The sequence below is a fragment of the Aspergillus steynii genome (assembly GCF_002849105.1).
Source record: "Aspergillus steynii IBT 23096 chromosome Unknown P170scaffold_1, whole genome shotgun sequence".
Classification (NCBI taxonomy): Eukaryota; Fungi; Ascomycota; class Eurotiomycetes; order Eurotiales; family Aspergillaceae; genus Aspergillus; species Aspergillus steynii.
Genome location: NW_020194398.1, coordinates 5,399,706 through 5,426,949, shown reverse-complemented (window position 1 = coordinate 5,426,949; position 27,244 = coordinate 5,399,706). Strand labels below are relative to the sequence as shown.

Genomic DNA, 27,244 nt, shown 5'->3' with positions numbered 1-27,244 from the left:
CATCTCCGTTGTTGCTTATCTCCGCCCCACCGGAGATTGTCATCGATAGGGCTGCATACATCTCCGTGGCAATTCTTCACTCTGTCGGCCGACTAGGCTTCAAGGAAAGCCACTAGGGGTTTAGATCCGCCGAAGCATTAAGCCAATTGAGCTAAAAAGGGTCCAGACTTGGAGAACAAGGGCACGTTGCCAGTGACAAATCTAACTACACCAACGAATGACCCCCTTGCTCATGAGTGATATTCTTTCCAGTAAAGCGCCCGTTCAGGTATTCGTATATCGCAACATAGTACTCAACTTACTATTAAATTCACACAGCGATAAGACAGGAAAATAGAACCAGTCAAGATATGGAAAAAGAAGCAATTAGGAGTGCCGATTGCAGGTTTGTCCGATCGGACTTGAGGCATCGGAGAACCATGCAGCATCTTCTCCGATCCTTGAAAGAGACCCACAACTTCTAGACTCGAATAAACCACTAATCAAGATTTCTTTAAGCTCACTTTTGGATCGAAAAGTCTCAAAAGGATGGCTTTCTTTCTGTTACCCTTCCTGACCGAACAGTCCTTCTACAGTCCATCCATACTCAACCGTGATGGAAGCCTATTTCCAGTACAGAAGAATCCAGCGGGCAGTTCGGCACGAATTGTCAGAGCTCGAAAAAGATTGCAACTGCCAGAAATATACCGTCGGGTCTCTTCATGATGCAAGGTACGTGAGACCTGAGAATAAAGACTTACGATCTATCTGACGTTAGACTATAGCTGTGGACTCAGCATCAAGAACGACAGCCTTGAAAAGCAATCCTCGACGCAAGCCCAAGCACCCGATGATATAATTCTTGTTTGCTGGGATGGAAAAGACGACCCCTTGAACCCTGCCAACTAGAGTGTCAAGCGAAAGATGGTTATGACCTTGTTGGTGTCTTTGATCGCCCTCGCGGTGACTGCAGCGTCTGCAATCGACGCCTGTGGTGTGAGGGAATATAGCGAGTATTTCCAAGTGTCCGAGGTTGTTGGGTCCCTTGCAACAGGTATGGCAACAAATAGTTTCCAAGTCCTCGCTGAAGGAGCTACACTAACAACTCACACTGCATGAAAGGCCTATTCTTAGTCGGATTCGCCTGCGGATCCTTACTATCCGGCCCCTTCTCAGAAACCTTCGGGCGAAACGCAATATACTTGTCAACGATGCTGCTTTTCTTGATATTTATCATGGCCTCAGGCCTTGCTCCGAACCTCCAAAGCCACCTTATCTTCCGCTTCATCGCGGGATTCTTCGCCTCTACACCACTCAGCTGCGCTGGCGGCACCGTCGCGGACTTATGGAATCCTTTAGAAAAGACATATGCTTTTCCTGCCTACTCGGTACCGGCGTTTATTGGGCCCATGATCGGCCAGATGATTGGCAGCTACATCCCCACTACCCTGGGATGGCGCTGGCTGGAGTGGATTATGCTTATAATGGGGGGTGCTGTTCTCGTGATCGTTCTCTTGTTCCAGCCAGAGACCTACGGCCATCTTCTACTCTACTGGAAAGCGTCAATTCATCGAAGGGAAACCGGTGATCAGCGATATCGAGCTCCGATGGAAATGAATCGCGAAGGGCTGGGCCAGCGTCTGAAGGTGTCCGTCTACAGACCCTTCGCGATGTTCTATTCCGAGCTGATCATCATCCTGATGTCGCTGTATCTGACCATTATCTATATCGTCCTGTTTACCTTTCTCGAGGGATACACATACATGTTTGGCGAGACCTACGGCCTCTCAGAGGGCCTGACTAGTCTTTGCTGGACCGGCATGCTCGTTGGCATTCTACTCGTCACCTGCATCGTGCCAGTCGTGTACAACCTGACCGCGAGGGAATATAAACGGAGCAAGTCATCCACCATTGCACCGGAGATCCGGCTCTGGTATACAATGCTGGGCGGGGCACCCGCCGTGCCGATCAGTTTGTTCTGGATGGGATGGACCAGCAATGTAAGCGATGCTCGACCCCGAATAGCGTATCCAGAGCGCTAACTTTCTTTCTTCTAGCCTTCAATTTCCATCTGGTCCCCGCTCGTCGCCTCCGTTCTGTTCGGCTTCGGCATCACGACCATCTTCATTGTCGCGTATATGTATCTCATCGATTCATATGGTATATACTCGGCCTCGGCGCTGGGTTTCCTGGTGTTCACGCGATATGCCGTGGCGGGAGGGGTTACTGTCGCCGGAGGCCCGATCTACAGAGCCATTGGTGTTCACTACACACTTACCATTCTGGGGTCGATTAGTGGTGTTATGACGCTGGTGCCTTATCTGTTATATGTGTACGGACCGAGAATTCGGAAGAGAAGCAAGTATGCGGTGAACGTTGACGTGAATTAATAGTGGGTATTAGGTGGATTGGATAGTCTGCTGTGCTCAATTTATTAGAGTCAACATAGATGTCTGGATTTGAAGATCCATGTTCTTTGAATATACTACTATAGTGTAATCTTGAGTGACTGATGTAGGCCTGTCCCAGACTGTATACATGATTTGATTGTAAGATTTAAAGAGAGGAGATGGGACGGACTTGTAGCAAATGAACGAACATATTCTTCTAGGAACTTGATAGACGATTTGAAATATGTATGTTGGCTTCAAGAAGAAGTAAATAAACAAACAGCTAAAGACTACTGAGAAACACACTATGGAAAAGTCTATGGGCAACAATCATAGTGTGAGTGAAGTGTTAGGATAAATATAACTTCACCATCAAGGAGGAGGGAAAAAGAAAGAATACGAGAAAATAACAATTGTGATTCTAATGATATGCCCAGCCCATCGGAGTTTCCAAGCGTGTATACTGCATGCAGAAGCAGTACACCGGACAATCATATATCGAGGGCGACACCTCAGTACTGAACACTAGACATTGTTGATATTCAACCGTGAAGTCTCCATTCAATACATGTCAGGCAGTTGGTGAATTCTCTCTGACGGCGAGAATACAATCATGGCATGGTGACTGTTGCCATCGTTTCGAAACAATTTCACTCACTATCCAAATACTTGATCAGCGCTGTGGATTCTGTTGACAAGAGGCCTCAGCTCCTAGCGACTGACCCTGCGGGCCATGTTGAAGAGGGCGTGATTGATCTTGCTTTGTTTAATTGATACGAGATGATCTACTGGTCTGCAGGGTCGGTCTCGATTTGTCGGCTGATAGCTTGAATTATGAAGTTATTTCTAGAGGTCTATGTAGATATAGAGCACTAGTATTTCTTATTGACTTTTTTGTTTGCATTCGCGCATCAAAAAACCTCAATGGCCTTGTACGGCCATCTTCGAAATAGGTAAAAGCTAGAGAGAAAGGTGACGGCTCCAAATGCCATGATGCCAGAGTAGACCGCAAAGCCCATTGTATAGCCCGGGGGTTTCGCGACGGTGAAAATGTACGTTCCGTACAGCTGGGCTAAGTTGGCACAGCCATTGATGATAGCAAACGAGATCGCTCTCACTTCCGGCTGGACCGGGCCCAGAACCATGCTGATGTAGCTGAGGGATAGCGGATTCCCGGCCCACACGGCCGTGTTTACGAAGCAGAGAAAGACATATCGCGCGGTGGCGCCATGAACGGCCGCCGAGAGTACGCACATCAAGGTTCCAAATACCAGCAGCACGGACGTGACAAACAAGGCCTGGTATCGTGGGACGCGGTCGGCGAGGATACATAGCGGGATGGCGATGGAGAGTGCAACGGCGTAGAGGGGCGCGGTCATGTACCTGCTGTATGGTCAATGTCGGCTGTTTATGAGGCGTTGGGCTTCCGGCTACACGTACTGTGCCTGGCTCTCGTCATAGCCTAAACGTTCAACAAAGCCAGGATAGAAATACGCGAGTGACATGCATCCGATGATAGTCATGTATCCCACTGACAGGATCCATAGCCTCCAAGTCGAGACCGAGATCCAAAAGGCCTTCATGTGTCCAATGCGATGTTCTGTCGCATCGTTGCGGCTGGTGATGCCATCGGCTCGTAGGCGGGAATAAGCTAGTTGGCGCTCATGGGGTTGAAGCTTCTTCGATGTCAACGGATAGTCGAGCAAGATAAAAGGGATGACGAAAGCGACAGTCACCGTCACGACGCCCTCGATGATGAACAGCCAGCGCCATCCCGCCATCCCCCGTGCGCCTTCAAGCCCGTCGGTGATTGCGCCCGCCACGATACTGCCGAAGGCGCCCGACACGATGCCGGCACTGTGAAAGGCGAGGTACCGCTTAGACTGCTCATGCCGCCGATACCAGCTAGATATGATGAACATAATGGCAGGCTGCATCCAATTTAGTACCCGAGGCCGCGCGAGTGTAGAGAGAGGCGCACGCTGAACCCTGCTTCGGCTACCCCTAGTATAAAACGCGCTGCCACCAGCTGCTGCCATGTCTTGACCGAGCCCACGGCCGCGCAAACGGCTCCCCAGCATATCATGATGGCCGGGATAAACAGCGACGGCCGGGACCGGGCCAGAATCATGTTACATGGCACTTCCGCAACCACGTATCCAACCTGGAATAGGACCACGGCTAGAAAGTATCGATCCTCTGTAATGTGAAGATCATCTCCCATTCCCGCCACCCTGGCGTTTCCGAGATTGGACCGGTCCTGATCGGTGGCTCAGCGATGGCGTCTTCGCGGTGGCCAGGGACGAGGCAAACCTACCATGTATGAAAGAAGATACACAATCCAGATGGCCGGGAGAAGAAAGAGATCAATCTTCCGGACCAGCTTTCTTTCGGTGGCCGGATTGAGTTCAACGCCCGGCATTTCGACCGCCGTGCTCATTTTGCGTTTTGCAACGTCCTCGTCAAGTTCTACCGACGGCTTGGGTGTTCCGGGACACGGTGTGGATAGCATCGCGTAGTATGAACAACGGTTGACAAGATAAAGCAGAGATTCTTCCCCTCCACTGAATGTTCAGGGTCGGAAGACATGCCGGAGAATGAAGCCGGGGGCCTAATTTATATTCCCCGGACTGAGGACGTGTGGGGAAAAATGCGGGGGATATGATGGGGAAAAGTCCATTGCTGTTCGGCGTCGAATCCGTCCGCCAAATGTTGTGCGGGTCCCAAAGGAAGCAGAAGTCGAAGCTGAAGTAACGAACCAGTTGTATAGTTGGCGATGCAGGATTTCTTGGCAGCGGCAGAATCGCCGTCCATCGGCCGAATTGCCGACGCCGCTCTCCCTGCATGGAGTGTGCTCTTCGCTTCGAGCGAATTGATCAAGGCTGACAGCTGAGTAACTGGAGAAAGAAAGAATCTGCCCATCGGAGGATAACGCGCCACGAGGTCCCGTGACGGAACCAATCCTCAGCTGCTCTGCTGGTGACATCCGGACGCGTTTTGAACGTCATCATGGCCCCGACAATGCCCAGTTCCGATTCTGCGGAGTCGCGCCAGGCGTCTCGTGCATATACCCCGAGGAAGGTCAAAGCATGTGTTACTTGCAGAGCCCTCAAGGTACAGAAGCTCCGTTGGCTGCAAAAGCTGTCGACCCCTTATTAACGGCAGCAGATCAAATGCAAAATGCCAACCGGAGCCCCACCATGCGAAAGATGTCAGTCTCGAGACATGAGCTGTCGCGTTGAGAAAAACTTCCAATCGCTGCTGCATGAGAATTCCAAGTAACCGGTTCTCCCCAGTTTGCCCTAGCATGTTGTTTAACCGCATTCTGCCAGGTGGCAAAGCACTCTATCCGGCCGTGTATCCCAATTACAAACTGCAGTCAATGTACTACTCCGAAAGGCAGAGCTGCCGTCTCTTGCCTCTTACAATGCTGCGGACTGCTCGGCTGAGGTATCGCAGCAAGAACATGAAGAGCCCGTAGGCGATAATGTCTCCGAGGGGCCCATGCCAACACACCCAGTTGCAGGACTTGAACTGCAAAGTGAGAACATGCTATATGGTTCTCCCATCAGCTCACTGCTTCAAGTGACCGGATTGCCGTCGTGGGAAGGCCGGGGTGGCTTGCAAACGCCTCCGAGCAACCTCGTCACTGATTTCATTGCTCGAGGGCTGATCTCGGATGCCGAGGCCCAGCAACTCTTCCACATATTCGTCACGCGACTCGACCATTTCTGCTATGACATTATGTGTCCTCACCAGACGCTCAAGAGCCTCAGGAAAAGCTCGGCTTTGCTGACAGCTGCAATATGTACTGTTTCCGCGCTTCACGACCCGGACTCCTCGGCCGTATTTAGGATCTGCCATGCGGAGTTCTTAAGACTCGTAACTTCCAGGATGTTCTCCCATGATTACTCCACCGACGATATCCGAGCGCTCATCGTTGGTTCGTACTGGTTGGGAGACATTACCTATACCTTGGTTGGACACGCCATCCGCATTGCAACAAGTCTGAATTACCACTTGGCGTACTATGCTGCCATCCAAGGGGACCGCCCGGCGTTTGAAACGGCCAGACTGTGGTACGTTCTGTACATCATGGACCACCATCTGAGTATCCTGTACGGGCGGCCGGCAATCATTGCTCCCAATCAGGAACCCTATCAGCAATGGGAGCGATTCATTCAAAGCGAGCATGGGGATGAGCCTGACGTCAGGATGTCGAGTCAAGTGGCTTTGTATCATGTCACGTCCAAGGCCAAAAGCACCTTTGGTGCCTACCACGGCAGAATTCCGGAGCATTCGCTTTACCAACTGCAGGGCCATTTTTCGGACCTCGACCGATGGTATATGACCTGGGGGAACCGGATGCGTGCGTCTGAGCTTGTACCTGCCCATGTGAGTATGCATGCTAACCGGATTGTCACGCAGAAAGAAATGCCTACGTCGGGAACTTCCCTACGGACGGTGCCATTCTCCATTATCATTTTGCCCGCTTACATCTATGCTCGTACATCTTTCGTGGCATGACAACCGAGGCCGCAGCTCATGTATCAGATCAAGTAAAAGAATATGCCGTCCTGGCGCTCTCGTCAGCAACTGCTGTCCTGGAGCTCGTGCTTGAACGAACTGATTTACGTAACGCGTTGGTCGGTATGCCTATCTATTTCCATGCCATGATCGTCTTTGCAGCCGTGTTTCTGGTGAAGGCAGCAAGTACCAACTTCTTGGGACTTAGCACGGTGGACGACGCAAAGGTGTTCAACTTACTCGAGCAATGTGTGCGTGAAATGCGCTCCCAAAGCGCTGCATCACAACACCTCATTTACCATCTTGGGAGTGGCTTAGAAAGTATGATCTCCAAGGCTTCTTTGGCCAAGACGAGACTGGATCTTGGTGTGGGTGCGCCGCAGGAACATATGCCAATGGCCCCAGCCATGGACTCGCTCTTTATGCTTGACGCGTCCGATTTGTTCCAGTATCCACTTGAATCTGGTGGCCAGTTATCATCCGAGAACGAGTATCATTGGTTTACTCATCTTGGATCTTAACATTCTTACAGCAAGGAGTGTGCTGCTCGCCTTGAAGAGATTAACCGTGATGGATCTTGAGAAGGGTTCAGCGTACGTATGTCAACATGAAATGCAAGAATGCCCACGCAGGCATTACCAAGAACCTGTCCCAGAGATATTTGTACCTATAACGCCTCAAATCCTGTTCCCGTGCTCTCTGTGATGCCGCCGTCGATAACCAGTGCGTGAGAGGTGACATACCGACTGGCTCCACTGGCCAGCCAAACCACCCCATTTGCAACATCCTCTCCCGTGCCCATCCACCCCATGGGGCAATTGTGGTTTAAAATGCGCGCGGCAGCCTCACGGTCCCCGGCATCCTCGCTGCGAGCAAAGTTGTCTACCAGAGGCGTATACATCAGCCCCGGGACGACGCAATTGCATCGGATATTATCCCGGGCATACATGACGCCCGTCGCCTTGGAGAATCGTATCACAGCGGCTTTGGCGGACGCATATGCAATTTGATGTTTCCCGATGTAGCGCATGGCAGTGATAGAGGCGTTGTTGATGACGCTGCCGCCGCCCTGCCTCTGCATAATGGGCAGAACATGGTGACAAAGGCGGTAGACTGAGGTCAGGTTGAGGTTTAGCTGGCGCGTCCACAGATCCTCCGTCATGGTTTCGGGATTCCCTGCCGCGGTTTGGCCCACGTTGTTGATCAGTATATCGATCCTGCCGTGCCGCTCCATAGCAGCCCTGACCAGTGCCTCCACGTCCGCCGAGTTCGTGACATCGGCAGCCACGACATCCACCACGGCGTCTGTTTTCTCCTCCAATAGACGCTCCTTGGTTCTCTCGGCTGCCGATAGATTCAGGTCGCAGCCGAAGATTTTGACACCGTTGTGTGAGAGCAAGCGCGCTGTCGCCGCTCCATTGCCCCAGAATGAACTCTCCCGGGGCCCAACCTGTCCCAGCCCGGTGATCAAGGCAACTTTCCCGGGCAAATCAGGGTAGTGTGGAAACACTTCTTGGACCGGTGGTGTCATCCTAGTCATGGTGCTGAGTTATGTTTCGAACCTATAGCGTGGGAGTAGAATGGAATGAACGACGAATTTGGGGGCAGGATAACGAGGGAAGGCGGATAAGGCGTATGATGTCTTTCAACGCAGCTTTCATGAACTTTCCAGAACGACAATAATGGGAGGCTTTACATAGCTTTTTCTTGTCGCCCGACCGAATGCCGACGGAGTGAAAACCGGACGAATCGGAGATTTCGGCCGGACCATCGCAGGCGCATCTCCTGACGCACGGAGATTAGGCCGATGGTGGACGATTCGCGCACCGACAACGACAGCTGGAATTGGCCTAAACACCGATATCTACGCTACTGTGAGCCACCGCCAACACGCCGTCAAAGGCAGATCTGTGATAATCACAGTGATGCTATCGGCCTCGAGTTCCGGCCTGGCCGCTGTACCTGGCCCGGGTGATGGATAGCTGAACGCACAAAAACAAATGGAGTTCGCTCTGCTAGACACGCTCGCTTTCGCCAGCAGAGAAATAGTGCAACTTTCCTGACAAAAATGCGCACCCAAAAATTCACCTTATCGCCGCCCACCCTTGAGGAATTGGCCGAACCTCTGAGCGCCGCGCTGCGTGCCAACTATGAGCATGCGGCCGTGAGTGTCATTCCATGTCCCGATCTCCGGAACCCTCCCTTGTGCCTCGCCACCGAAGGAATATGCGGCGACGAGAAGATCTCAGACATCGGTGGCCAACCGAATCTCTTCCCTCGCCCCCAGTTGACCAGCAGATACTCCCTCCCCGAGATCGCGCAGGCAATGGAGCTGCATCACCACAGCGGGGGACTGATCGGAGCCGGAGCCGGTCCATTCCACATCGTGGGCCAGAATTGCGAACTATCCCCGAACCTCAGCTGGACGGCGGGGCTGGACAGCATCGACAATCGAACCCACTTCGCCCATATAGACCGTGCAACTGGCGCTGTCGGGGTTGACAAAAGCCCCAGCCTCGACTGCGCCCTCATGGCCAACTTATACGGCTCGCGGGGCGAGCCAGGACCCGTGCTGAAGATCACCGCCCGCAAGCGAAAGCAGCATGGTCAGGAAAGGAGCTTCACCGAATGCATCCGCAAGGGACTCCGTGTCGCATACGGCGACTCGCGAACCGTCAGCCTCGGCGGCGTCTTCGTCATCAGATCAGGCTCCGCGCGATACCACGTTATGCCGGACTTCCCGGCCGAAGAGCAGCTGCCTTTCAAGGACTTTGAGCACCACAATGACTGGTTGACATATCATGATTTTGCAGCCCCGATGGTCTGCTACTCGGTCCTTCATTCCGCGGACCCGGGGAGGAAATTGGGCCTGCGCTTGGAACATACCCACGGATACTGCCCGCTTGGGCGTCAGGCTGGAGGCCATTATCATTATGAAGTTGAGGGGGATGGCGAGGAGATTGAGTACGAGGGGTATTTCAATGTGGCTAAGACGATCTACCGAGTCGATAGACCGGCTGTGACGCTGGACCGAGACTTGCATGATTGAATCTAATGCCCCCCCTCCCTTGACTTTTCTTCTCGTTCGCGCCTGTTCGGGGTTTGAGGGAGGTTAGGAAATAGGATCACTGGCGGATCCCTGATCTTTGATCTTTGAAATAGGGAGAAGAAGAAGAAGCCAGACAGCAAACTCAACATCTGGTCCGGAATCAGGGGTGTTGTTGACATATTCGTGATTGACATAAGGAAGAAGCCCATGACATCCACTTTCCCCGGACTACACTGCAACCCCCCAAACAGGGAGTTTAGTAAATAAAGCAATTCCATTCGCAAAGTAGCCGTGATGCCCTAACACATATCTCTAGATTCACGTATCAGTCTCGTCAGTCTCGTCAGTCTCGTCAGTCTCGTCAGTCTCGTCAGTCTCGTCACTTTCCTCACTTGACTGCTCCTCCGTCCTCGCCATGAAATAACAGCGCAGAGCCTCCTGTCTCTTCCGTTTGAGAATGGAATTCGAAATCGCATCCACAGTAAAGGACACAAACCGCAAGAAGGGAAACCAAGCCCTCTGCGGTAGAAATATCTGCGCAAAGGCGATGGCCGCAGGAGCAGCAATCCACGTGAGAACCATGGTCTCATACAACCCGGCCTTGACGCTGGCTTTGAAATTACGGTACGTCCTTGCACCGGTGATGAAGGCGATGGAGAGAAGATGCATGACGCTCTGGAGAGGAGCAACCTATACACGAAGAGGAATATTAGAATCAGACATCTTCTCTGGTAGGTGCTTTGATCGAGACTGTGGTCAGAAGGAAAACGAAGCAATAAAAAAGTCTATACGTACGATCACCATCGCGGCCAGAATCTGCATAATGCTCCCGATGCGGCTGGTATGGGCTTTAAAAACATGTTTCCATCCCTTCAGCAAGACATGATTGAACAGAGTCTGAACAAAAGCGCCATGTAGAGCCATCTTGGGCACGCGAGATGTAATATAGCTGCCGCCGTGGCCGCGATCTTGTGCGAGGTGAGAGGCGAGAACTTCTTCACCGGCTGCTATGGTCGCTGAGCGCATCAGTTTAGACAGGAAACGGCGGCGGCGCGGTTTTTCTTGGGACTGCGATATGTTTTTGTCGGTAGAGTATGCATTTCTCGTTCTATTCAATCGATCTCTGGGTATTCTTTGTGACATGGTTGCTTTTAACCGGGCTGGCCAGTTTTGCTGGGAGGCAGAGAATAGATAATTGAATTTGTCGTCTGGCGGGCTTAAGGTAGCCCTCTAGTCCACTGTGCTTAGGTAAGGCCTATTTCATGTAGATCAAAGGCTTAGGAGGATCAAGCCAGTGAGATCCTTTGAGTATTGCGAGGGACACAAGTGTCAAGCTAGATTTCTGGTGTCTTCGTCGCCTCCAAGAGTGGTTTGACGAAATAGTATGTGATTCTTGACATATGACACCCAATGCGGGTACTAAACCGGGCTCTAGAAGTCTCGCAATTGCAAGAGAATAAGAATATCAAAAGGAAGACTGAAAAGTAGCGCTGCGATCAGCAGTGTCGTGTCGACCTTTCAGAGTTGACCTCTGGACAGGGAACGGGGGTTTGCATTAGTGCTTACTCCTTCAGCTCCATTCAGCGATTCTTCTCTGACGTGTCCATGCATACCCTGATAACTCTTACCAGCCAGCCTTGCTAGATTACGAACATGCCTGGCTGACCCCTCATTCACACATGCCCCTCGCCATGTAGACATTTGCCTTTTATCATTCCGATTTCCTCTTGATTCACCATTCGCTGCGCCCTCCCAGCTTGGAGGCTGGGTTCTTGAATATCGGATCCACACACTAGTTACATGTCTTAGATGTTACAACCCATCTTCTCTGATTGATATAATAGTTTAGTCCGAACCCCTCAGCACCGGACTAGCTAGTCAGCTAGAACAATCCGCTACAATGGAGGCCAACCATCGAAAGTATGTTCCTCTTCGCTGCCACAATCATGCGAAAATAACACTCCTAGAAAGAAAGCTCTCTCGAACCGACTACACTGTAGGATGGATTTGTGCTCTCTCCATCGAACTGGCCGCATCCTCGGGGATGCTGGACGAGGTCCACCAAGACCTGGATCTAGCCCCCGGGGACAAGAACATGTATACTCTGGGTGAGATCTGCGGACATAACATTGCCATGGCCTGTCTCCCCGCGGGCAACATGGGCATCACCCCCGCGGCAACCGTCGCAGCCAATATGCTGAGAAGCTTCCCCAAGATCCGGTTCGGTCTGATGGTGGGCATTGGGGGTGGTGCTCCAGCTCGCCGTGCACACCCGAGCGAGGATATTCGGCTGGGCGATGTGGTGGTTGGTATTCCGCAGGGGAATCTAGGTAGGGTAACCTCCATTAGTGGATAGGTGTATACTCACAATGGTCTCCGTGAAGGGGGAGTGGTGAAGTATGATCGCGGCAAGGTGGTCGCAAATGGTGAATTCCAACACATGGGCTTGCTAAATATGCCACCTACCGCTCTCACCAATGCAGTTTCAAAGCTGAAAGGCAAGCACGAGTTGAATAAAAATGCCATCGCGCGTAATGTTACGGCGATGATCGACAAGGTGAAGCAATCCGAAGACGCGAATCCTGACTTTGAAGAGTTATACCAGCGCCCTGATGACAAATATGATCGGCTGTTCAAAGCCGACTATGAGCACAACGAAGAGGGAGAACAGGAATCTTCAGAAGAAACGGAAGAGGAGGAGGATGGCGATGATGAAATCCCGCTGCCCTGTCGTGGCTGCGATGCTGCCCGCCTGGTTGCGCGCAAGCCACGAAACCATCCAGGTCCTGTCATTCATTATGGAACAATTGCCTCCGCCGACCAGGTCATGAGGCATGGGGTGACCAGGAATAAGATCAGAAAGAAATTCGGAGTTTTGTGCTTCGAGATGGAGGCAGCTGGACTGATGAATGACTTTCCTTGTCTGGTTGTGCGAGGAATTTGCGACTACGCGGACACACACAAGCACAAGATTTGGCAGCGATACGCCGCAGCGACGGCTGCAGCTTACACCAAAGAGCTGCTGGAAGTTGTGTTGAAGGAAGACATAGAGAAAATAGAAGATGCAATCAGAGTGCTGGAAAGGGGTGAGTGATGAGTGGCACTTACGGGGAGGCCGTGGTCTGACTGGCCTGTTTTATCATAGTCGAGCAGGATATACATCATATTGAAGACCAAGTTGAAATACTTGTTGAAGGTAGGGTCTCATTGATAGATGAATCACTTGTTGATAAACATAAATCCATGCACGCCCGTATACATGCTGACCGGCTTGGAAGACAGACACCAGCAGCACAGAGAGAAGATCCTGAATTGGCTGGATAGTAGCGATACCCATACCAAAAGACTGTCCGATGCTTATGAAAAGTGGCATCCAAGCACCATCCAGAAGCTACTGCATTCGGAGCAGTATCTGAACTGGATGGAAAACAGCAATGATAACCAAACGCTCTGGTGCCATGGGATTGCCGGTGGGGGGAAGACAGTCTTTGCTTCGACCGTGATTGAGAATATTAAAGTCGCCCAGAAGAAGCAACCCCCCGAGAATAAAGCCGGCGTTGCTTGTTTATTTTGTGAATATGATCGACAGATGGATCAGACGGTGCGATCTCTGACTTGCGCAATCCTCCGGCAGCTTGTCGAGCAGTGCCAGGAACTGCCAGCTTCCGTCACAGATCTATTCGATCTTCACTGCGCCAACGAGCTTCCCCATCTGGACAAGATTTCCACCGTGCTGACGGAGGTAATCCAAAGGTTTCCTCGAGTCTTCCTGGTCGTCGATGCGCTGGACGAGTGCTTCGAAAAGACCCGCAAAGAGCTGCTTTCTCACATTCTCGAGCAGCAAAAGGAATGCAGGATGAAGCTCCTGGTCACATCACGGCCCACGATCAATTTTCGAAAGGAGTTTGATGTCTGCGAGGAGTTGAAGATAAAGGCCAATCCACAAGACGTGAGGAAGGTTCTCGATGACCTGATGGAGAGTTCAGACTCTCTGGTTAAAACCGACATCGAATTGCGTCACACCGTAACAGACAATATTGTCGAGGCGGTAGACGGAATGTTTGTGCTGGTACAGCCCTTTTTGGATTCGATGCTAGGGGAATGGTCCAGAGGAGCCGTCCTCGACGCACTGAGATCGCTCATGGAAAGCACCGACAAGGTCTCCGCCGTGTATGAAGGCGCACTGAAACGAATAGGAAGCCGGACACCTGGAGACCGCAAACTGGCCCATCGGATATTGTCTTGGATCGTGGAAGCCAAACGGCCTCTCACTCGGACGGAATTCTTACACGCTCTTGCAGTCATCCCCGGCAGCCGCGAATTCCAAGACAAATACATCATCAGCGATCTCAATGGAGCAGTGGCCCTCTGTGCGGGACTGGTGATCATCAACCAACGGAGCGACACCGTCCAATTGATGCACCACACAGCTCGCACCTATCTCGAAGGCCGGAAGTGCTTTGAAGACCACAGCCACCACTCGGATTGCGGAAACCATGCGAGCAGAATGATAGCTCGTGCATGTGTTACTTATGTTTCATTTTCAGTGTTTGGCAACGGACCCTGTCATGATGATCAAGAACTGGAAGATCGTCTATCGGAGTATCAGCTCCTTCATTATGCAGCTCAGCACTGGGGGAACCATGCGCAAGATGATAAGGCTCCGACGACAGAGATGGAGGATATGATAGTGAAGCTTCTTCAGGATGAAGCAAAGGTCGCCTCTTGCAACCAGGTCGTTCATCTAACTAACTACCGATATTCGGGATACAGCCAAGACTTCGTGCGAGGTATGAATGGATTGCACACTGCCGCATCTTTTGGTCTGGCCAATATAGTTCTTCGCTTGATCGAAGACGGAGCGAACGTTAACATCTTCGATGAGGATGGGAGGACGGCATTGCACCGCGCGGCAGAGAATGGCCATAGCAAGGTGATCCTCATACTCGCCAGGCATGGCGCCGAGCTAAACACTAAAGAAGTAAAGTACAGCCAAACGGCACTGCACCTGGCGGCGCTGAATGGACACAAGGCGGCCACAGAGAGCCTGCTCGAAAAAGGAGCAGAGGCCAACTTGACAGATGGCGATGGACGGATGGCGATACATGTGGCAGCCTGGACAGGGAACGAAGGAGTGGTGCGAGTTCTTCTGACAAAGGTCGATGTCAATGAGACGGACAAGAACGGGCTCACTGCGCTCCACTGCGCTGCTGCCCAGGGTCATCTGGAAGTGGCACAGCTTCTCATCATTGCAGATGCCGACGTGGATGCACAGGACCAGGATGGGTGGACACCTTTGCATTGGGCTTCGAAAAAGCGACACGACATCATGAAGCCTAGAACACTGACGATTAAGGACGAGTCCTCGACTCTACTGCGGCAATTTCAAGCTAAGCAGGAAGAAATAAAAGAAGCATTGCAGCAGCAGATTCTGACGGTCCAAGACAAATTGACCATGATCAGCCAACCGCTGGCCTTTTGGCAGAGGAGACTGGCATGGCTGCCCCCGATGGCCGAGTTGGAAATGGAGGGTGCTCATGGCGATATCTTGAGATGTCTTCACACCGTCTCGGCGATAGACACTGTCATACTGCCGTGGTCTCCATTCCCAGAGACGACAGAGCCCCGGCCAGGCCCAGCGCAATTTATGTTCGCCATCCAGGACGAGCTGACAGCCTTACATTGTGGCATTGAGTGCGGTCATAAATCGGTGGCGCAGCTGCTGCTGAGAAGCGGAGCTGATATCACGAAGCTGTGCCGAGCAGAGGTGGAGATGAAGCCCTTTGGGACGATAAATGCTCAACCATCTGCCCTGCACTTGGCCGCCTTTTCAGGCCACACGGCCATGGTACGTCTGCTACTTGAACAGGGTTTGGATGTCCACATGAGAAGCAGTCGCGACCAGCGGCGTGGGATGATATGGGCTGAATGGTCTCCATTGAACTGGGCAACCATATCGGGTGACGAAGAGGTGATGCAGCTTCTGCTGGATCAAGGGGCCGACATCCACGACGCATTTATGGTTAGTGCGAGAGCCATGCAGTGCACTCTGCCGCCCCTGCATGTTGCTGTGATATTGGGACACGAGAAAGCCATCGAGTTGCTCCTTTCCAACGGGGCTGAGGCCAATGCAAGAGGCGAAGTCAATCTTGACGTCGATGTCAAGGCCCATGAAAGCACCGGCAAACGTATCGTACTCAAGGCACTAATTAGTCTGACTGCACTCCACCTGGCCGCATTGACGGAAAACGATAATTTAATCACCGTCCTTCTCCAGAGCAATGCCGACCCTGAAGCAAGGCTTTGTGTTGACATTGGCTCCATGCACCTTAGCCTAACCGCATTGCATATTACTGTCATATGGGCACACAAGGAAGCAGCACAGGCTCTTCTCAGAAGCGGAGCTAGTGCCAATTCAAGCATCCAAGCTCGCAAAGACAACAATATGCGTGTTGAGATACCGGCGCTGCATTTAGCTGCGTTTTTTGACAGCGGTCTACTTGAGCTGCTTGTTGAAACAGGGGCGGACGTCAACGCCGATTGTCGGGTGGATGTTGACTCCTGGGAGCCATCCAAGGGAAAGGACGAACAGGGAGGGAAGCAGCAGGAGCAGGAAAGCGAACAGGAAGATGACAAACCTATCTTTCAACGAATACTCGCACGAACGGCAAGGTTGTTCATGGTTTTCATAAGCGAAGACATGGCAGACTGGTCCCTTCCTGAAAAGGCAGCGAGAGCCTACGGCGATTACCGCGAAAAGGTGTATATCGGACACGCGACACTCACACCACTGCATGTCGCAACAATGTGTGGCAACGAACGAACGGCCCATGTACTCATTGAAAAGGGGGCTGACATCAATGCCACATTCTTGGTCAAGGTCAACAATGCCTCAGTAGAGATTACCGCCATTCATCTGGCTGCGATGTGGGGTTGTGGGAGGGTTGTGCGCCTGCTACTCGAAAATGGAGCTGACATACACGCGATACAGCAGACTAACATCAGTGACTCCCTGCACATTGAAGCCATGGCATTACATTATGCAGCTCTATCAGGGGAGGAAGAAGCGGTGAGGTTGCTTGTTGAAGCAGGGGCCGAGATCCATGCAAAGCTATACCTTCAAGCTGGAAGCTGGCTTCACATCGAAGCTACCGTGCTACAACTGGCAGCACTATCGGGGAAAGAGGAAGTAGTACGATTTCTTCTGGACAGAGGATCCGACGCTGACGAGGTTTGTCTGATCAACAATGACACAAAGAATATCTTGAATGCACTCCATCTCGCAACAATGAGTGGAAGTATTGATGTCGTGCAGCTATTGCTTGATCGAGGAAAGGTCCACACCAATGCCAAAATCCATTGGTATAACTCTTACATTGAATTGCCAGTGCCACATCTGGCGGCACTGTTGGGTCACGAACAGGTGGTAGAATTCCTACTTCAGGAGAGCCGTGATATCCATGCAAAGTGCCGAGTTGATATCAATACCTGGATACATGCGGAACTCACTGTGCTGCATGTGGCTGCCCTTTCAGGGAGTGAAGAGACTTTCCGCTTGTTTCTTGAGGCCGGAATCGATGTTCAACAGAATGCACTCATATCTGGGGACTACATGTGCACCGAACTGACAGTGCTGCACCTGGCTACTTTACTAAGACATGAGAATATCGTATCACAGCTTGTCAATACAGAGAGCGACATTCAAGTACGATTCCTGATCAACTTCGGTACAGTGCGTGTCGAATTCACCCTCCTGCATTTAGCCGTGCTATTAAGAACACACAATACATTTCATCTACTTATCGAGAAAGGAATGGATGTTCACTCCACCCTCCAGATCGAGTACCATGATGAATACGCCGAGTTTTCGGCATTGCATCTTGCTGTTTTGTTCGCAGACCTGGAAATGGTCCACACCCTTCTAGAATATGGGGCTGAGGCAGATGTGAGCTGTCAGATCAATACGGAGGAAGGCAGAGTTGATTTGACCGCACTGCATTTGGCAACGGCATGGAGGGATCGGAGAATTATGCATCTTCTTCTCTCGACAGAACCGCTATCGCCTTCAGAATTATACCCTGAGAGTTGCTCGGAACCCTCTTACTATCGGTCCTCATCCACAGGATTGTCGTTAGAGCCGTCCGTGACTTCTATGGAGTGCTCCAACGGACTAGGCCGGGAGAAGCTCTCTGATGGAGATGCGTGTGATTCAATCCAAGGATCAGATTCTTCGCAAGGCTCAGACTCTATTCAAGGATCAATAGAGAGGTCAAGGGCAAGCTCACAGGCGTCAGCGACAAGGAATTCGGAAGACGCTTCCCAGCACAGCGAACAATTGAACCTACGAACAAGCACAGCAGATGTCAACGCCACCTTCCTACTGGAATCTGAAAGTGTGCGAGTAATATTCAATGCAATCCATATGGCAGTTCTAGTGCAATCTCCCGAGAATATACAGCTACTTCTTGACAACAATGCCGATGTGAATGCCTATTTGAAGATTGCTGCCGGGGATAAGTATATCCAGTTAACAGCGTTCCATGTTGCAGTGGTATTTAGAGCCTGGACTGTGATTCAATGCCTTCTTGACAGTGGAGTTGACACTGAAACAAGGCTTCGGGTCGATGTGGGCGGACTGTATGTCGAACTGTCAACACTGCATCTAGCCGTATCTTTGAAGTCGACTGAGGTTGTGCAGTCTCTAATAGACAACGGCTTCGACGCACAGGCAAGATGCCCAGTTGGTTTCAGACGAAGAGTTCAAGCCGAGCTTGGCCTAATTCATCTGATTTCGTTGTCTGAGCATGACAGCATTGCGAGCCTCTTATCTAAAGGGTTGGATGTTCATGCTAAATGCTTGGCTCAGGTGGAATTCTGGACCCATTCCGAATTTACAGCCCGAGACATAGCCATTGGGTTGAAAAGAGCTCCATTGGTCGATCTGTTATCTGAGTGTGATCCAGGAATAGCGGCGGAGGGCCAATCTCAGGGCCCCAACCACATTCAGGGTCATCTAACCGCATTTTTGCTCGCCGTTGCGGGAAACAGCACACTGCAGCCGGTTATTTTCGATTTTACTGACGATATTAACGAACAATGCAGAATTAAAATGCAGGCCAAGGTTGATACGTCATTCAGAATTCCGATGGAAGCCGACGCTGATGTAACATTCGACCTCAACATGCAGTTGAATCTGTCCACACTGCACATGGCCGCGGGACTAGGGGATGTGGAAACGGTCCGTTCCCTCCTCGACAGGGGTGCGAGTCTCAGGCGGATGTGCGATATCAATGTTGGCGATATTTTGCAAGCTAAGCTATTGGCGCTCCATCTGGCAGCAATGATGAAACATGAGCGAGTCGTTCAAGAATTGCTGGAAAAGGGTGCTGACGCATTAGCCACCAGTCAAATTATCATTCATAGGAGTATACGACCTGAGCTGATTGCACCGCACCTGGCGATTCTGTCTGGCCACGAAGGGCTTCTTCGCTTACTCACGACTGGCACGAATATTGAAGTTAAGATCCAAGCTAATCTGGCGGTGCTGCACTTTGCTGCCTTAATGAACGACGAAATGGTGGCGAGGTCACTACTGGAACATGGAGCAGACGTCGATGCCAAATGTCTTGTCGACATCGAAGCAGTGGCTGAAGCCAAATTGAAGGCAAATATTCAAGTCAGGCTGACAGCATTGCACATAGCAGCATGGGCTGGACACGACAAGACGGTGCAGTTGCTTCTGAAGATGGGCGCAGACGTCAATTCGCATGTCCAAGTTGGCGGCACAGCGAGCTTTTCCAGGGGAATACAAGTGAATCGAAAGATCAATGCAGAAGGAACAGCACTGCACCTGGCCGCAGGACTGGGGCGTGACGAGGTCCTTCGAATACTCATCGACTCCGGAGCCAATATCAATGCAAAAAGCCAGGACGGACGAACTCCATTACAATGGGCTAAAGATCATGGGCATGAGGAAGTAGCGCACTTCATCTCCGAAATTCTGCAAATGCGGCATAGCTCAACAGACTCTGGTACGAGGGGTCGATTTCGTCAGAGATGGCACAAAATGGCCTCGAAAGGCGGATCGAGTGGTTCCTTTGACAGCGAAGGGGGCGTTGGTGTTGCTCTTCGCGACGACAGCCCACGCTCGGAGAAGAGTGAACAGCGGAGTGAAGGAATTGGACAAGTTTTGGCGAGGCTGGCTCTTCAAAAGAGCGTGGAAAAGGTGAAGTCATTTCGGGATGGGCTTTTCTCCAAAGATAGTCAGGATGACGTGCGAGAGTAGATACCATGATTCATGCACTCTGACAGGCAGTAATGTGGTATTGTCATGTTGGTCAAACATGCTTGTCCAGATAGTAGTAGTTCAGTGAATTGCGCAGGATCAGTGCTAGGAAGATGGATAAGTTGGTTCTCCATGGTGGCCTTGAATATACTTCGGAAGGTTCGGTAGAACATAACGGCTCCCGTCAGTGTCAGGACTCTATGGTAAAAATGGAAAAAAAAAAAGAAAAAAGAAAGAAAAGAAGGAATATGCAGAAAACCGCATAGAAAAGCTCCGACCTCAAAAGGATACGATACAAACTAACAACCTAAGACTTTCACCAATCCTGATTCATAAAGCCAATCTCAACTTCATCTCATTGGGTTCCACTCTACCCCATCAACTCACTAATCCCCTTCTCAATCCCATCAATCAACTAATCCAAGCTCATCGTCGACGACAAAAGATCCAAGAACGGCACATCAGCCCTGAACACCAGAGATAGCGGAAGCGTCGGGAAAGGAGCTAGACAGGTTCTGGCGCGTCAATGTGAAGGGCACGTTCTATGTGAGTGCGGCTATGAAACGGCAGGACGTCCTGAGCGTACCATCGCGCACCGGTCCCCGAGAAGTTGGCGGGGGGGCTATCATTGCCCTCGGATCATGCAATTCCTATGTGGCCACACCGCAAATCGTGCAGTACACCACGGCCAAGCATGCAGTGCTTGGTATGGTCAAGGATGCGGGTAAGGAATAAACGCAAGAGCGGGCCATTTCGCAACAGTGACGGAATTGGCTAACATTAGTCTAGCACTTGATAACGCACCATACAAGATCCGTGTCAACGCCGTTTGTCCGTCTTGGGTCGACACCCCAATGACGGGCGAGGCCATCGAAGGCGATGCCGACCTCAGACACATTATTCGTCGAGTAGTGCCACTCGGCCGGATTGCGCACCCAGAAGAGGTCTCAGACGCTATCATGTTCCTGAGCAGCCCTAGATCCAGCTATATGACCGGAGGTGGTCTGCTCGTCGACGGCGGAGCTACATTACAGCTTCAGATCTAAAGCTTGGTTGATGGACTCTTCAAGAATTGGGACCCAAATTGTATCGGCCCGCCAAACTCTGACGGCCCACCTGCGTGGTAGGCAATATTCGTGATCCAGTTGTTAATTTCGCCATGTATAGGTGATAAGCAATCCAATGATATTATCTCTTCCTTTCCGACAAAGGCTTAATCGTTTGTTCGACTAGCTTAAGGATTCAGCACGGGCCTTGAGGTCTTTGTTGAATTGGTTGTATTGGCCCAACATCTTCCTTCCCAGTAACGACGGGCTCATCATAAAGGAGATGGCCCCGGTGAATAGTTCGGTCTGCTTGAATAGGGTTGATGACCCCCCGTTGGCAGGCTCGATGTGGAAGCTATGAAGTCCGGCAATGAGGCCAAACACGGGAGGGCCCTGCCATTGCAATAGCTTCTCGGAGTTTTCCTTGCGTGATCATCGATGTTAGCTGACATTCGCTGCGAAAACAAACCAAAAGTAGACAAATGATGACATGCGCCAAGGGAATGAGGATTGAATGCGCGGAGATAGTGGCAATATTACCTTGATTTCGGCCGTAAACTTCATTCCATCCACGTCGCATTTGATCTTGTCTCCTGGTTGGAGGGAATGTAGAGTTTTCGAACTATCCTCCGGCTCGAGGAGCTTGATGAGACTCTGCCATTCTAGGTAGGTGGAGAAGTCGAGCAGCTATGATGGCCAAAGGATCAGTAAGAGCACGGATTCATGTCGGAGATAGAGAGCGGAGATAGAAAGCGGAGATAGCCCAGCACTTACCACTTCCTGCACTTTGTCTGGGGAGGCTGCAATCTGGATCTGGGTTTCAATCATGTCGTACAGGGTGTGCGTGCATGTCGGGATTCTGAGGAAGATGGACTCGAGGTAGGAGAAAGAAGCAAAAAATAGAGCGAGGACAGATCAGCCGCAGTCTTCCCCTATAGCTTGAGTCTGTCAGGCGTCCACTGGTCTAGCTTCTTACCCGTTCGGGGCTAGCCGCACCCGGACCGTTAGCGCTGAGTCATTAATACACCGGCTGATCTGCAAAGAAACTATCCGATTCCGATACGGTTTTCTTACGCCGCGAGGACGCCACATGGTTTCGGTAAAAAACAAATACAGCTGAAATAAATCCAATACTGGCGTTGCATTATGGTCTATCAGACATGCCCCTGTTGGATATTCTTACAGGGCAAACTGCTGTCCGACAATGTCTTCACTCAGACTCTAGAGTCTCTCGGCCGTCACTGGCATATACAGATGGGGGAATCTGCTGGCAGTCGTCCAGGTAAACAGGGTTGCCTACTGTCGGAGCTATTAGCAACACGAGAAGCTATAGCATTAGCATAGAGTATTGCGCAACTCACAGGTGACCCTCGAATCAAACGCTGCGACAATAGTACCTCAGTCCAGGTATACCCATAGCTTTCCCACCGACAATCCTATCTCACCCACCCCAAGAATCCACGTAACAAAGCAAAACCCAGTACAAAGAAAAGAGAGAGGCCATTCGAGGCGCAGCCCCTGCAGACGCCCAACGGAGCTTTCTACCAGCTGCCTGGCGCACAACCGGACGGACTGCGAGCGCCGTTCGGAACACTCACAAGAGCCGTCGAATCGGCATCGGGGGAACTCTACGCCACTGGCACCAGGCACTGCGACCAGGGCAGGGTTAACGGACGCTAGCATTAGTTTGCCCGATCTCAGGCAGAAACTGAGATTTACCTACAGATGTGAATACCATGCAGCCAATACAGTTGGTTTTTGCTTCAGCCTGGAGGGGCATTCTTTGCGGATTGGGGCTTTCGTGCCCGGTACTGGTGTAAGACTCAGGACTTGTTTGTCTTGTAGAGTTCTAAGGCTCCTTTTTGAAAATCTCCGAATACACGGGTAATTCTGGTATGGGTCAGGCTGCGGGTACCGGACACCTTAATTGCCCGACCCGCTGATTGACAGCGCACGTGCTGGTCTAGCTTAATTCAGCATATGCTACTATCCGCCTCTGGATTAGCGGTAATACGATGGTATATCGTATAATGGAAAGATGGTAGCAAATTAATATTAAGGCGTTTTCTGATATGACCGCAAAGATTCAGACGCGGGCACATTGAACTGTCCGGGTTGCGTGCATCTGGAAAAGCGAGGCTCTGTCGTTGTCGCTGCTTTCTGTTCGCCCGGCTGCGTCCCGAGAGCTTTCTTTTCTAGGCCTTAATAACGATTCAGCTGTCTTGGCCGGCCTTCTAAACCTTCCGACCTAGACTTTATTTGGCTGTACTCGTCCTGAATAGTTGTGTGGTCTTCGCTGTTGGTCTACTTTAATTCCTAGGAATTACGCCCTTGCAATTGTAGCGGCTCTTCCATCTTCCGTCATGGCTGTGAGCGAGTATGCTGACAGACCTCTCACCAATCCGGACCTTCCTCCACGGAATGTAACTGGGTTCAAATGGGTTCTTGTGGTTTTGTCAATTCTATCGGCGATCTTCTTGTTCGCATTGGACAACACGATCGTCGCCGATGTTCAACCCAAGATTGTCGACTCTTTTGGCGAAATCAACAAACTGCCGTGGATTTCCGTTTCCTTTGCCCTCGGTGGTGTCGCCGTCAACTTAGTCTGGTTAGTGACGAGTCCTCGAACCCAATTGAGAAGATAGTAGTTCCTTGTTGACAATACCCATAGGGGCAAGGTCTTTGCTCAGTTCGAAACGAAGAAGTCCTTCCTCATTACCGTCATCCTCTTCGAAGTCGGCTCGGCAGTATGTGGTGCGGCACCGACGATGAATGCCTTGATCGTGGGACGAACTATTTGTGGTGTCGGTGGCTCTGGTATCTATCTTGGGGCAATCAACCTTCTTTCCAACAGTACGACGGAGGCCGAGAGACCTGGTTACCTTGGATCTGTTGGATTGACTTGGGGAATTGGGACCGTGTAAGGGGACACAATCAACTACCGGCTTGCCTATGACTGACTTTGCTGACGAGGTGTTAGGCTTGGACCCATCATTGGAGGAGCCTTCGCTGACTCCAAGGCAACCTGGCGATGGAGCTTCTACATCAACCTCTGCGTGGGAGCGTTGGCCGCCCCCATTTACTTATGGCTCCTCGAGACACACGACCCTAGACCGACCGCTTCTTGGAAATCCCGCATTCAGCACATCGATATCCTGGGTGCCATCCTGAGTGCAGGTGGATTTGTTTCTGGGATCATGGCTATCGCCTTTGGAGGTGCTATGTTCGAATGGAACAGTGGAAGGATCATCGGTCTCTTTGTCTGCTCCGGCGTGCTGTGGATCTTGTTCGGAATTCAGCAAGTCTTCTTCACAACACCCGAGACTCGCCTCTTCCCTCTTGAGTTCCTCAAATCATACGAGCAGGTAGTTCTCTTTGTTCTGGTGGCAGCTGCGGTCACTTGCGCTTTTGTTCCCGTCTACTTCATTCCTCTCTACTTCCAGTTCGTTTTCGGGGATTCTGCGACACAGGCAGGTGTGCGACTCTTGCCCTTTGTGTTCATCATGGTCTTCGCCGTCATCTCAAATGGTATCCTCATGGGAATCATTGGATACTACATGCCTTGGTACCTCGTTGGCGGCGTTCTGGTTGTTATCGGTGCGTCGCTTATGCACACGGTCACCCTCGAATCCAGCACCTCCAGGATTTACGGCTACAGTGTGATCTTGGCTCTAGGCACAGGGCTTTATTCACAAGCATCGTTCCCGGTCTCACAGGCGAAGGGTGGTCCTTCGAAGGTCGCTTCGTCCACTGCCTTTATTGGCTGCGGTCAGATTGGCGGTATCGCCCTGGGTTTGACTATCTCCAACAGCATTTTCATCAATCAGGCGACGAACAAGATCTCGGCAGTGATGCCCGATGCAGACAAGGATCTGATTCAAATGGCCATCAGCGGTGCCGGGGGGCCCTTCTTCAAATCGCTTTCTTCCACCCAACAGGTTGCCGTACAGAGGGCACTGGTGTCGACTATCGGCAATATCTACTATATGCTTGTCGCAGCCGGAGCTCTAACCGTGGTTCTGTCTCTGTTCATGAAGCGAGAGAAGCTTTTTGTGCAGTCTAAGAAGGACACATCGGAGCCTTCGGTGGAGGAGCCAGTGCAGGCGATTGTGGAGAACAAGCCGGTAGCAAGCAATTATTAGATGTACCTTGTTTTTCTGCGTCGTGGTTTGTTTTTGTGAGAGGTCAGAGAATGGTGTCTTTTTAGCTCGAGATTTATTTATTTTCACCTAAGTGATTCTTTGGGGACCAACTGACTTTCTGGGGAGGTCTTTGTTTGCGGAACTTGAGACGGTTTCATTCAATAACACAGATACATGACTGATCACTGGAAAAAGGTGAAGGAATTGTTTAACTTGTCTTGCACGAGTGGTCGTATTGAGTTCCATTTTTCTTCTTTTTATCAAATGTCTGAATTATGCCTGTGCTTCGAATCGTATCTAGATGTTCGTTCTCACCTTTGAATACTGGTAATTATACATAGTTATGGCACCTTCCTCGTTGTCGATTGCTTGATACATGTATTGTGTTCTGTTGATCGCCTAGCGACCTACCATTCATTCGGTGAGCATGCCTCCATTTGAAGTCTCTTGAGTTAAATCCAGCTGCCTCTCCTAATACTGCATTATGGTCGATCGCGTTGTCAGCGTTGTGCAACTCTAAATATACTTCGTATGAAGGAAGTCTCACAAGTTCCGTATTTTGCAAATTCTGCGTGATACGACAACGACGTGAAACATTCGCAATACTACATTTTTACCTACATTGTAAGTACGATTTCCTCAACAACTGCAAATCGTCTATAGGAACCCCAGCCTCGCCGGGCATCCCGTCCAGTCTACGGACCCTGCACCCACGTGTTGGGGCTAAGCCATGCATTGACAGACCAGGTGTCAAACTCATTCCAATTCGGCATTGCCAGACCCAGGCTGTCAAGTGTTCCGGTCCCACGGAGGATCAGGCTCGCTTGCTGGATAGCACGCAAAGCCCCAGGACGAGACCATTCGGAGACAGAGTCAAACCATGGGGACCTTCGAATGTGCCATTGTTTATTGATGCGCAGCAAGTACGGGACCTGTGGTTCTTGGTCCGTTCTAATTTCGACTCGCTGATGGTTGGGGCTATATAAAGCTGGGCTCATCTCTCGCCCCGATACACTTGGATATTATCTTCATCTCAACTGGTTACCTACCACAACCTCCAGCGCGATCATTTCCCTCCCTTGTAGATTTCTTCTCCTTGAATATTGAAATCGCCATTTCTCTTCTCTATCCACAGCCCTCTTCACCTGCACAATGTCCCACGGCGGCCCTGTCACCGGATTCCCAGCCCCAGGCCTCCCAGACCAGAACCGCTACATCGTCGGCCACAACCCTAAAGGCCAATCAATCTTCCTGGCCTCCGACAAGGGCGACCATGTCACTATCATGGTCGAGGGCGCCGCGGCGCAGAACATTCCGTACAGCACGGCTTCGAACCCCGTCGACCTAACAGACGACCAGGACGTGAAGTTCGCGATGGAAAATAAGGTACCTGTCTCTTTCCTTCTCCCCCACTACCCTATCCAAGAGTGCATTAAACACTGACTAAGTACCATGAAATCAAAAGCCCCCTCTAAACTACCCCTCCGTCTCCGTCATCCATCGACTTCGCCCCGGGCGTCGAATCAAACCTCCCCCGATCGATCGGCATCGGGTACGGTGTCGTCACGCACGGCGTCATGGAGCTGTCGCTGGACAGTGGTGAGAAGAGACTCATGTATCCTGGCGACGTGTCGGTGAACCGGGCGGGTATGCATCGGTGGAGAAACGTCTCCGAGACCCAGCCGGCTAGGATGGTTTATTTTCCTTGTGGGCGTGACGAATGCGACGGTGGCTGGGAAGCCGTTGGAGGAGAATTTGGGGTATTTGGCGAAGGAGTATATTTAGGGAATTTCAAGGTTGATTGGGTTGGGGGGTGGGGATTGGAT

General features: G+C 51.2%; 11 protein-coding genes across 11 annotated transcripts; 7 read left to right on the top strand and 4 right to left on the bottom strand.

Moving 5' to 3' along the window:
* Positions 1-204: 204 nt before the first annotated feature.
* Positions 205-2,369, top strand: P170DRAFT_452850 (MFS transporter; the record flags this gene model as incomplete). The annotated part of the gene is made up of 5 exons (XM_024851308.1): positions 205-711; positions 765-843; positions 889-1,033; positions 1,102-1,979; positions 2,037-2,369. The coding sequence occupies exons 1-5, from the start codon at positions 596-598 to the stop codon at positions 2,367-2,369; spliced, it is 1,551 nt and encodes a 516-aa protein (XP_024710795.1). The 5' UTR covers positions 205-595.
* A 911-nt stretch (positions 2,370-3,280) lies between these two features.
* Positions 3,281-4,881, bottom strand: P170DRAFT_443261 (pantothenate transporter liz1; the record flags this gene model as incomplete). The annotated part of the gene is made up of 4 exons (XM_024850522.1): positions 3,281-3,752; positions 3,810-4,300; positions 4,351-4,629; positions 4,687-4,881. 4 exons carry the CDS (start codon positions 4,879-4,881, stop codon positions 3,281-3,283), a joined length of 1,437 nt encoding a protein of 478 aa, XP_024710794.1.
* Positions 4,882-5,571: 690 nt separating this feature from the next.
* P170DRAFT_42324 (fungal specific transcription factor domain-containing protein) lies at positions 5,572-7,490 on the top strand. Its single transcript, XM_024847491.1, has 2 exons — positions 5,572-6,738; positions 6,798-7,490. The coding sequence occupies exons 1-2, from the start codon at positions 5,874-5,876 to the stop codon at positions 7,415-7,417; spliced, it is 1,485 nt and encodes a 494-aa protein (XP_024710793.1). The 5' UTR covers positions 5,572-5,873; the 3' UTR covers positions 7,418-7,490.
* A 73-nt stretch (positions 7,491-7,563) lies between these two features.
* On the bottom strand, positions 7,564-8,436 carry P170DRAFT_470905 (SDR family NAD(P)-dependent oxidoreductase; the record flags this gene model as incomplete). The annotated part of the gene is made up of 1 exon (XM_024852796.1): positions 7,564-8,436. The coding sequence occupies one exon, from the start codon at positions 8,434-8,436 to the stop codon at positions 7,564-7,566; it is 873 nt and encodes a 290-aa protein (XP_024710792.1).
* A 528-nt stretch (positions 8,437-8,964) lies between these two features.
* P170DRAFT_443258 (PTD012 family protein) lies at positions 8,965-9,945 on the top strand (the record flags this gene model as incomplete). The annotated part of the gene is made up of 1 exon (XM_024850521.1): positions 8,965-9,945. The coding sequence occupies one exon, from the start codon at positions 8,965-8,967 to the stop codon at positions 9,943-9,945; it is 981 nt and encodes a 326-aa protein (XP_024710791.1).
* A 159-nt stretch (positions 9,946-10,104) lies between these two features.
* P170DRAFT_42196 (uncharacterized protein) lies at positions 10,105-11,183 on the bottom strand. The gene is made up of 2 exons (XM_024847399.1): positions 10,741-11,183; positions 10,105-10,635 (listed from the first exon to the last, which is right to left on the bottom strand). The coding sequence occupies exons 1-2, from the start codon at positions 11,086-11,088 to the stop codon at positions 10,264-10,266; spliced, it is 720 nt and encodes a 239-aa protein (XP_024710790.1). The 5' UTR covers positions 11,089-11,183; the 3' UTR covers positions 10,105-10,263.
* Positions 11,184-11,694: 511 nt separating this feature from the next.
* P170DRAFT_452845 (purine and uridine phosphorylase) lies at positions 11,695-13,099 on the top strand. Its single transcript, XM_024851307.1, has 3 exons — positions 11,695-11,865; positions 11,917-12,275; positions 12,330-13,099. The coding sequence occupies exons 1-3, from the start codon at positions 11,846-11,848 to the stop codon at positions 13,037-13,039; spliced, it is 1,089 nt and encodes a 362-aa protein (XP_024710789.1). The 5' UTR covers positions 11,695-11,845; the 3' UTR covers positions 13,040-13,099.
* A 7,611-nt stretch (positions 13,100-20,710) lies between these two features.
* Positions 20,711-21,276, top strand: P170DRAFT_347961 (SDR family NAD(P)-dependent oxidoreductase; the record flags this gene model as incomplete). Its single annotated transcript, XM_024843658.1, has 2 exons — positions 20,711-20,954; positions 21,020-21,276. Coding segments are annotated over 2 exons (501 nt in total), but the record flags the coding sequence as incomplete, so codon positions are not given.
* Positions 21,277-21,459: 183 nt separating this feature from the next.
* On the bottom strand, positions 21,460-22,104 carry P170DRAFT_422027 (SRPBCC domain-containing protein; the record flags this gene model as incomplete). The annotated part of the gene is made up of 3 exons (XM_024847407.1): positions 21,460-21,699; positions 21,817-21,963; positions 22,051-22,104. The coding sequence occupies 3 exons, from the start codon at positions 22,102-22,104 to the stop codon at positions 21,460-21,462; spliced, it is 441 nt and encodes a 146-aa protein (XP_024710787.1).
* A 1,535-nt stretch (positions 22,105-23,639) lies between these two features.
* P170DRAFT_470899 (putative MFS drug efflux transporter) lies at positions 23,640-25,418 on the top strand (the record flags this gene model as incomplete). Its single annotated transcript, XM_024852795.1, has 3 exons — positions 23,640-23,884; positions 23,948-24,196; positions 24,257-25,418. 3 exons carry the CDS (start codon positions 23,640-23,642, stop codon positions 25,416-25,418), a joined length of 1,656 nt encoding a protein of 551 aa, XP_024710786.1.
* Positions 25,419-26,570: 1,152 nt separating this feature from the next.
* P170DRAFT_470898 (uncharacterized protein) lies at positions 26,571-26,893 on the top strand (the record flags this gene model as incomplete). Its single annotated transcript, XM_024852794.1, has 2 exons — positions 26,571-26,804; positions 26,867-26,893. 2 exons carry the CDS (start codon positions 26,571-26,573, stop codon positions 26,891-26,893), a joined length of 261 nt encoding a protein of 86 aa, XP_024710785.1.
* Positions 26,894-27,244: the final 351 nt, after the last annotated feature.

Coding starts and splice junctions, on each gene's coding strand:
- P170DRAFT_42324 (XM_024847491.1), top strand. CDS start 5,874: ATGCCAACACACCCAGTTGCAGGACTTGAACTGCAAAGTGAGAACATG. Junction 6,739..6,797: donor GACCTGGGGGAACCGGATGC/GTGCGTCTGAGC, acceptor ATTGTCACGCAG/AAAGAAATGCCTACGTCGGG.
- P170DRAFT_452845 (XM_024851307.1), top strand. CDS start 11,846: ATGGAGGCCAACCATCGAAA. Junction 11,866..11,916: donor ATGGAGGCCAACCATCGAAA/GTATGTTCCTCT, acceptor ACTCCTAGAAAG/AAAGCTCTCTCGAACCGACT. Junction 12,276..12,329: donor TATTCCGCAGGGGAATCTAG/GTAGGGTAACCT, acceptor GTCTCCGTGAAG/GGGGAGTGGTGAAGTATGAT.
- P170DRAFT_42196 (XM_024847399.1), bottom strand. CDS start 11,088: ATGTCACAAAGAATACCCAGAGATCGATTGAATAGAACGAGAAATGCA. Junction 10,636..10,740: donor TTCTGGCCGCGATGGTGATC/GTACGTATAGAC, acceptor CTTCGTGTATAG/GTTGCTCCTCTCCAGAGCGT.